The 9,572-nt window shown below is 30.0% G+C and overlaps 1 protein-coding gene across 2 annotated transcripts in view; it reads right to left on the bottom strand.

Annotated features, from left to right (window-relative positions):
• LOC106681627 (SLIT-ROBO Rho GTPase-activating protein 1) overlaps window positions 1-9,572 on the bottom strand; it is a 39,993-nt gene that overhangs the window by 23,548 nt on the left and 6,873 nt on the right. For both annotated transcript variants that reach the window (XM_014422054.3, XM_014422055.2), the window contains exons 4-9: window positions 8,195-8,416; window positions 6,198-6,545; window positions 4,855-5,127; window positions 3,159-3,435; window positions 267-479; window positions 85-190 (exon numbers count right to left, since the gene is read on the bottom strand). In XM_014422054.3, coding sequence (XP_014277540.1) covers window positions 85-190; window positions 267-479; window positions 3,159-3,435; window positions 4,855-5,127; window positions 6,198-6,545; window positions 8,195-8,416 — 1,439 coding nt within the window. The remainder of the gene's footprint in view (window positions 1-84; window positions 191-266; window positions 480-3,158; window positions 3,436-4,854; window positions 5,128-6,197; window positions 6,546-8,194; window positions 8,417-9,572) is intronic.

Below are 9,572 nucleotides of genomic sequence, written 5' to 3'. Positions count from 1 at the left end.
AACGCTTTAAAATAATCAATATGAGAAATGGTCTGTGTTGCCAATAAAACTAGATAAATTCAAATATATTCAAAATATACATACTGATTTAAGAATGCAAACAGATATCGCATTACTATAATAACTGATCGAGGCAAGCTTTGAATCAGATCTTTCATTTTGATCACAAAATCATGTTTAGATTCCAATTCTGAAAATAAATATTATCATAATTTATAGAGCTAAAATTTATGCATGAAGAAATAAATATATGGTAAAATACAAACGAGCAAGATCCATAAACTGTTCAAAATATATAATGGGAAACAATGGTTCTCTTAATTCCCGCAGGTATAGTTTCAAAACTCCAGCAACTGAATTCATATCAGATGCATCAGTAATATCAGCAAGTGGATCTTCTCCTTTTTCAAATGCATCTCTAAAATTGTTTATTTCAACTTGAGAACCAGAAACTCTAAATATTCCTTGATGATGGAGCCCTGTAAGAAGAAAATATTCCAAATGCAAATATTAACAATATACAGATATTAAATAAATAAAATTTTACCCATTTTAATCTCAAAACATATTTATTCACTTTATAAGTCCGTTTTAGCCAATTCAGCCATCCTCAGGGACAATCTTCATACAATTTTAGAATTAAATCATTTAAAAACACTTTATGCAGGCTATTCTGCCCAGGTCATTCCAATAAATTACCATTCTTTGGTGTAAAGAATTTTTACTTCTGCTTTAACTAGTTTAATACATAATGATATAAGTTCCAACATAACATTAGGGTTAATTTCTAAAAGCAAAAATAAAAATTCTTCTTTTATCTTATTGAAGGCTAAGCAATATTAACCAGTCTCAAGAAAATGTTAAGATTATAAATAAAGTAAAATAGAACTGTATCCAGTATGAAGTGGTTCGAAACAGCTTTCAATAAGATAAAAGAAAATTTTTTATTGTTGGTTTAGAAATTAGCCTTAATGTTATGTTAGAGCTTTTATCCTGCATGAAGTGTTTTTAAATTATTTAATTCTAAAATTGTATTAAGATTGTCCCTGAGAATAGCCAAAATGTTGGACTTATTAAGTGAATAAATATGTTTTGAGACTAAAATGGATAAAATTTTATTTATTTAAATAATATTAACCAGTCTCAAGAAAGTGTTAAGATTATAAATAAAATAAAGATTTGGGTAAAATAGAAATTTAATTCATAACAAATGTTTATTGGGTTTACTGAAATTGATAAATCAAAATGGGAGTAATATGACAGTTTCAGTGAAAAATAAAAATAGCACTATTAGCTCTTACATAGAAAGAAAAAATTAACGTGGATAAATTGAACTCAGCCAACAATCTACTGTAAAAATTAAAAACAACAATAAATGGTCATTTTTAGACATTTAATTAATTTTTGGAATGAACTTATCCAATTGTGAGGAGAGAGGTTGATTTAATTTTAATTTTAATTTGATTTCTCTAAAAATTATGAGTTGACAAGTCTGTGTGTGAGGCTAATTCTGTTTTTACATGAAACAAAATGTGCATAAACCACTTCAGTATCAATCATTGATTCCATCATTTAACCTAAACGTTTCCCTCACCATCTAATATTTCCCCTCTCCTCATGGTCAAAGGAAGAAAAATTCTAATTTTCAAATGCATTTTTGAAGTATTAAAGCAAACCACATTTAAACTTCATAATGGTACAGTCCCGATGGTTCTAGAGCAACTTTTTAAGAACAAATAGTATTTTTTTTTTTTCAAAAAAGATTTTCTTTTTATCCCTAAACAATCAAAAAAATTTATTTAGTTGCTTCATGATTTTTTTTACCTAAATAATTTTTCTAAATTATCATACTTAAAAAGTTTAATCAATATGTACTAGCCACATGGGTAATCATGCATCCCTTAGAAATGATGAGGAAGCTACATTGTCATATCTACTTGGCAAACCTTTTTTTTCAGGCATGTGGTACTGATTCTGAAACAATTTTTTATTGACTGCAGGAGTTTTCCTACTTTTTTCTTTCTCTGATTCCTTTACTTTTCCAAAATAAAAAAGTTGCCTGACTTTTCCCGGTCTCTTAGCAAGTAGAAAGTTGCTTGATGCTAGCAGTGCCATTGGCTCACTGTCCAGTAAAGTAGATACTCACAATCTAAGAACCTTTCCTTGAGACCGCAGAACAACTAAGAATTAGATTAGACCATGACCTGGATGCAACAGTACCAATACTAACTTGTGATAGTTCTCATAATGTAATGATCCCTCCTATGTTCTTCAACTAGACAGACACAAATCAGAGATAACAGATGCTTTCTGAGGACCCTAGTGTTCAAAAAAATGAACACCATATACCCATCTGACCAATAGATTCAGCTATTCAATGATAGCTCAGCTTCAGCCAATTTAGTAATAACTATATGGTTGAAGATACAATAAGATGGTTGTAAATCTTATGGAAGCAAATCTAGAGATAGTCAGTCTACAAGTGGATTGTTTGATACTGTGGTCTGAGGAACTACCGAAAATCAGACCAAATAGCAAAATTAGGGTGCTTTTTAACATAACCAGGTATCCCTATGAATTATGATGCTATTATGTCTCTGGTAAAAAAAATAGTTCAGGAGAAATACATAAAACATCTAAAGATCTCAGAAGAGTGAAACAATAAAAATCTGTTGATACAATATCTTCCCTCTTTGTGGGAATTAATCTTGGAGGGAATTGATTTATCTAGAAGAATATTCGTGGCATAATTTTGGTGCCTAACAGGCTGTGATTACCGACAGTCTCATCTTCATAAAATTAGAATAGCTGGTTCACCAAACTGCCCACTATCTAACCAAAATCAGCCTATCACATTCCGGCACTCAGAAACATGGCCTTCCCTCATGGACCACCTAGGAATAACAACACTACTGAAATCAAATAATTACCAAATGAATATTCATACTGAGCTGTCAGAGCCAAGATGTACTTAATCCCAAACACAGACATAATATAAAATAAAAATAAATAGCAGGGGGTCCCCATTTTACGTCACCCTATTTTAAGTTGTTTCTAAGTTACGTCACTGGCCAATTTATATTAGGAATGGTTTAGTGTCAAATCGAATTCTGAGTTAAAATTTTTAAAACATTGAATAAATAATACTGTGTACTAACCATAAAGATTAATTATCCTGATACAACTCCTTATAATAAGAGGTATGTCTTGATTAGTAGAGTCAATATACTCTCCAAGTGATCCACCAAACAATTTTGGTTGAGTTGTAATATTTAAGCGGCCAATACACTTTCTTCTTGAAGGTTTAATCCCTGAATTTGAAGTATATTGAAATGATTTACTACTACTAAGCTCTGCTAGGCTGTTTCTCATGTAATCATATTTGACTTCTAGCCTAGCAATTTGTGAAGTACCCAAAAGAAAATCACGTAGTTTCTGTAACAAATAAAATTATTTATTTCATCGAGATAACATATTTTTAATTATGAATATAGAATATATAAAACAAGAAAATAATATTTATATACATAAAGGCAATGTTATGTGACTAATGATAATTAACACACAAATATAAAATAAATCCAATTCCCAAGATAATTCATAGTAAGGCATTTAAGTTATGTGGAGAAGATGGAATAGCAAAGATGATTATGGATGGACACCTGTTAGGTAGTGACAAATGCTGCTGGAAAGGGATATAAAGGTCAATCAATAAGCACTGACACTGGTTTATAGATAGATAAGAAACATTGGAGGATTATTGAAGAGACCAAGGTCCCAAATGGATCTCTAATACCGAAAGATATTATTTATACAGAGATATTCTCAATGCTATAGAGAAGAGAGTATATACTCACTATACCTATAATAAGGAATGTCTCAAGGCTTTCAAAATAAATGAAGGATTGAGACAAGTAGGCTGCTTGGCCTACCTGCTGATTAACTTAGCATCAGAGTATGTAATATGGAAATCTGGAGCTCAAAAGTTCGGGGAACTATCACCAACCGATCCACTCAAATCTTTGCATTTGTCAACGATACTAATATTATTGGCAGAACATTTACATCCAGGAGGGACTCATATATTGAACAACAGAACCCTACAGAGAGGCTCGGGTTGGTAGAGAATCAATCTAAAATCAAATATATTAGAATTTATTCAAGAGGTAGTCACCCTATAGGAGCACAAATCAAAATTTTGAACTTTTATGAATGTTTCTAAACTTATATGGGATTGTTACAAGATAAATGCAACAAATGAGGTTGATGAAGAAATATGGTAGGTAACAGGTGTTATTTTGGCTCCCCATAGCACATTAAAAACTGAATCACTGTGCAGTATCACATAATAACTGTGCACATAAAAACCAAAACATATAAAAAGAAGACCTCCATCAGACCTATCCAGAATAAGGATTAGAAGGGGGAAGTTCCATTCTCTCTTTATCATTACTGGGTGGTTGTACAATACTTAAATATGAATTTAAATTTGCTTTCAATCTTTAGCAAACCAATCTTTTCTGAAGCAGTTTCCTGAACAAGAAAAGCTTTTTTAATTGCTGACTGATTTCACCTCATAGAAATTTAACTCTATATGATATAAAAATGAAGTAATTTCTCAGCATTCTCCAAGAGTCTAAATGAACATTGTTTTAGGCAATCTTTTTGAAATAAACCTTTAAGGAGCACAATTAATTACATTAAATGTTAACAGTTCAATAAGGGAAACAGCCCTCAAACTATCAATTTTGCATATACATAATTTTTTAAAGCTTATTTATGTGACAAAAATTATAATACAATAAAAAATATTTTATTTGCTAAATGGTGTGAAATAAAATACTAAATAAGTACAGTTAAATAAAACTCCTCAATTTCATGGCGATCAGCCCGTAATTTCAATGATGCAGTTTCAGGTGGCTTGGGACTTGGTAGTGCATTATCACCAAAAAAATGTGAAAAATCATAGTCTTTTAATGTAAGTATTTGAAGTAATGAGCCTTCAGCGGTTTCAAGAGTCTTCCAGATTTCATCATTTTGAGCTCTAACTGTGTTGATTCTAGTTTCCATTTGAGATAATCTGATTCCCATATCTGCATACAGTAACTTTTGGAATTCCGGCTCAGCCTAAAATTAATCAAAACAATATATCAAAACTAAGAGAGAATATATAACAAAAGAAAATTAGAATCATGACAAGGATTTTGCTGCAATCAAATACTTAGAGGAAGAATACAAGTTATCTTTAAAAAATAAATCACTTGTAGCGCAGTCCTTTGACCCTCACTAAAGCTCTTAAATTTATTTTATGAAAATATATTGTTATTTTTACATATTATTAATTTTTGTATATGAGCAATGTTGATAAAAAAATAAATAAAAGATACCAAACTAACGCCTGAAACTACCTCAAGCACATAAGTTAAGACCGGTACACAGTTACAGCCGTATGCACTAGACCTATAAATTAGGGCCTTAACGAAAGCCTAAAGGATCATTGATCCACGGCCTTATACGAGGCAAAGTCCTTGCACGACGCTCACCCAAGACATGACCTCTCCTCCCTCCTTCAACCCTCTTTCCTCTACCTAAATTCCTTCCATAGGACCTGGCGGCTAGTTACCCTCCAGGCTTGTATACTTCCTTCATACCTACAGGAATAATACCTGGTAGGACGAGGTTACCATCCTGTGAGATATAACGGCTGTCACTTGAATTCTTGAATTGAATTCTTTAGTAAATATAACAATACTAATGAAACAAAATACCGATAACAATAAACAACAAGTTATCATAAATCCCTTTTATTATTTTGGGGTTTCCAGGTCATTAAGTCTTTTAGAAAACCTTTATTACATAAGTGTTAAAGAGATAATTAACTATCATTTCTTACAATAACCAAAATTTGATATGAAGAGCAACAATATTCTTAAATAATAATAACACTCTTAAATTTAAAGAGAGCGTATAAGTGAAAACTACATAATTCTGTCCCTCCCCCTTTTTAAAGAATATAAAATAAAAAACATTTTTTAACTAACAATTTATTCCAGAATGAAAAAAATTTAAGATTGATAAAAAAACTAACATGATAAATAATAAGTTTACCAAAATTAAAAAATATTTTAAGCATATATTCAAAATGCAAGAGAAATGAAGTAAATTAAATAAGAAAATATTTAAGGATTAATACTCACATCTTCTTTTTTTCCTTGAAATTCCAACTTTTTTGGTATCATAAATGATGTATGGTTAAATTCAAGAAATCGCTGTTTGTCTAGTCTAGAATCTAAACCGGATAAAGCAGAATTCAAGGTATCAATGTTGCTTTGAATAGATTTTTGTCTACCTTCTTCACTTGTTACATGCATTAACAAGGCTCGAGAAATGCAATGGTGAAAACCAAGGTCCATACAGTCAATAAGATCAGATAAATCATCCACATAATACTTGTGTAATGTTGCATTGGATGCTTCAATACATAATATATACTCATTTCGAGCTTTTAGGGCCTTCAGTTTAGCATCAAAATACTTATTTTTTCGCTGAAAACAAATTTGAAAATTAAAAAAGAAAATCATATTCAAAGATATACCAGTGAAGTGAATTTTTAAAAAGTCAACATAATAGAAATCTATCAAACTCACTTGAAAGTGATTTTTAACTTTTATAATGGCTTAATAATAAAAAATATTTTAACTGATTTAATATGATCGAACCTATATTGTATTAAATTATATTGTATAAAAATATTTATACTTCTATCAAATCAATAAAATTATTGAATCATTATCCTTTTGGAAGTATTGAAAATTTTGTGTTTTATGATGATATAGGTCATTGAAGAATTGTGAACGGAATGAAATTAATTTGTATTATCTACGCTGTAAATGGGAGGATCATAGGTTAAGAAAGGGCATATGTTACAACATAAAGAAGTGAGAATAAGTTAGAAGGAATTATTGGAAAAAGGTATTCTAAATGTGGAATAACTGGAAAAGGAGATTTGTAAAGAATTTTAAACCTAAGAAAGTCATAAACAGTCCTACCCTTCCACCATTCTGATTCATATGGTAATAATGAAGAAGAGTAGGATACAACTTGAAATAGATATGGGAAGAATATTTGGTTTAATCTAGGTTTCTGAGACAAACATTTTGATGGATATGGTGGAAGAATTCACCAATCAAGATGAGAAAGAAGGGATAGAGAATTGACAAACAGAATAATAGGATACTAGTCATATAGAGAGGAATATTTAATTTTAGGAATGCTTACAATGATGATGATGATGCCAACTACAAACACTTCAGTATGTTAAAAAATAAAAATATGTAGTTGGTACCATGCACTATATCATAGGTAGGACCTTAATGCCAGAGGAAAAGTAGGAAGCTGGGCTAAGAAGGCCATTCTAGGGATTGTGAGGCGAGGAGCAATTGTAGCGGAGAGTAGAAGCAGCCAAAGATGTAGGACATGATGAAGAATAAAGGTACAGCCCCTTCAGTAATGAGCACAAAGGTGCACTGGGTTGTATAACAGGATAAAATTTAACAATTGTTCACAAAATTAAAAGTTTTACCTAAACAATTGCAAATAAAATGAATTAAGCAGTAGTTTATAGACAGGAGTGGCATATGCAAATCCCACATATAAGATACCACTGTTGCTGAAACCCATATGCCAATAATGGGAGGAAGAGGGGGAATAGAGGTCATATAACTTATTTCACTATTGGCCTTCACAGGATTGGTTTTAGGATATGAATGTTGTCCGAACTTATGGAGTCAGAACTGTGAGAACACAGATATTGCTCCCCACACATGTGTGGTCTGAGCAGTTAAATGGTTGATAAAGAAAAATTAATATTGTATAGAAGATAAATTATTTATACAGCTGAATAATACACATACTGTATCACTAAAATGAATAATATACCTTATTCATTAATCAAATCATAAAAGTATTAACTTTATTAATGAATAATATCAAACAGCACTCAGTAAAAGAACGATTTACTGATAAAATCCTTATTAAAAATTAAAACAATTGAAATTTAGAAACTTGCAACAGTGGAACCTGAAGGTGATATTGAAAAGACAATAAATATTGAATTTTAAATTAATAAATATAGAATTAAATAAAAAACTTGAGCACAATGTAATACCACAATAGAATGGATAACAAAAAATACCTTTTGTACATCTTTTTCTATCATCCTGAATTTTTTTGAGCGATCTAATTTTTCTCTAGGAATACTTGATTCTACTTTGTGCCTTTGAGCTTCTGCTAACCTAAGCTTAGTTTCAGCTTGCTTATAGTTTCCTTGGTAAGATTGGTAGGTTTTTAATGCAGTATGTAGTTCATGTAGAACCCTAAATATTTCATCATGGATATCACAACCGATTTCCCTGCACTAAAATGTAAATAAAAAAAAATTAGATAACATTATTTTTTAAAGAATTCTAATGGCAATCAATACCATTCATGATCGAAAACAGTGATAATACATGGAATATTTTAATTTTGATAAACTTATTCACTAAAGAAAATTTAAAACTATACTTAAAAAAAAAAAAAATTTAGTTATAGTAATACATAATTTAAAAAAATGATCAACCATATTATAGTCAGGAGTGGGGTAAGGGGGCTGAAAAATAAAATAAAAACAACAAAGGTACACCAAGGCTTTGGCCCACAATAGGGGTATTCATGATGTGTGTTAAATGTTAATTGGTAGATGGATAATAGATAGATAATAATGGGTAGATTCAATTGATCTACTGATCAATGTATTGTGCCATTGTAATTTGTTCTTTCCTTTCTTTCTTTTTTTTTTCTTAATTGTAAATATCAATAGATAAATAAACTAATGTATATATTTCGTGTTATGTTATTTTAAAATGCAATCACAAATTTGTAGTCAGATTTTATTTTATTTAAAAAACCTATTATCAATAAAATTTAGATACACAGAATGTTAATTGAATTAATTGATTCACTTACTGTAGTGTTATTTTATATATATAAAAATAGTGTATGTTGGAGGGATTATGGCAGTATTAAGTAGTGAACTTAGCTGAAATTGGTGGAAGCATAGTTCTCTGCCCTGAGTATTTCAAGAGTATGGACCTAATGAGTACACCTCAAAGTTTTGAAATGAGTATTTAATGACTTTTCATTTAAGGCATACAATGTTCAATTTTGTTTTTGGATTCAATTTTTTTTACATTTTATATATACATATATTAGTTTATTACTATGAGAAAGTGTCCCTTGTAAAGGCAATATGTTCTCTATCTAAAATTTTGAACTTTTCCTGGAATGATGAAAAGCTAAGTAAATAATTCTCAAAGGTTAATAATTTTTGACTAAGTTAAAGTTTAAAATATAAAATTTTGTTTATTTTATTGATGTTGAAATGTTAGAGTGATATAATAAAATAAATTTTGTTGTTATTTTTCTACATAGTAAAAACGATTTGTAAGTCAATGGATTTAAAAAAAAAAAAAAAAAAATCTATTAATGGTGAAGTTAAAGATATAACGGCTGTCACTTGAATTCTTGAATTG

This window comes from Halyomorpha halys, unplaced genomic scaffold (assembly GCF_000696795.3).
Source record: "Halyomorpha halys isolate HHAL.00 unplaced genomic scaffold, Hhal_1.1 Scaffold353.1, whole genome shotgun sequence".
Classification (NCBI taxonomy): Eukaryota; Metazoa; Arthropoda; class Insecta; order Hemiptera; family Pentatomidae; genus Halyomorpha; species Halyomorpha halys.
This window is presented reverse-complemented; position numbering and strand designations above follow the sequence as displayed.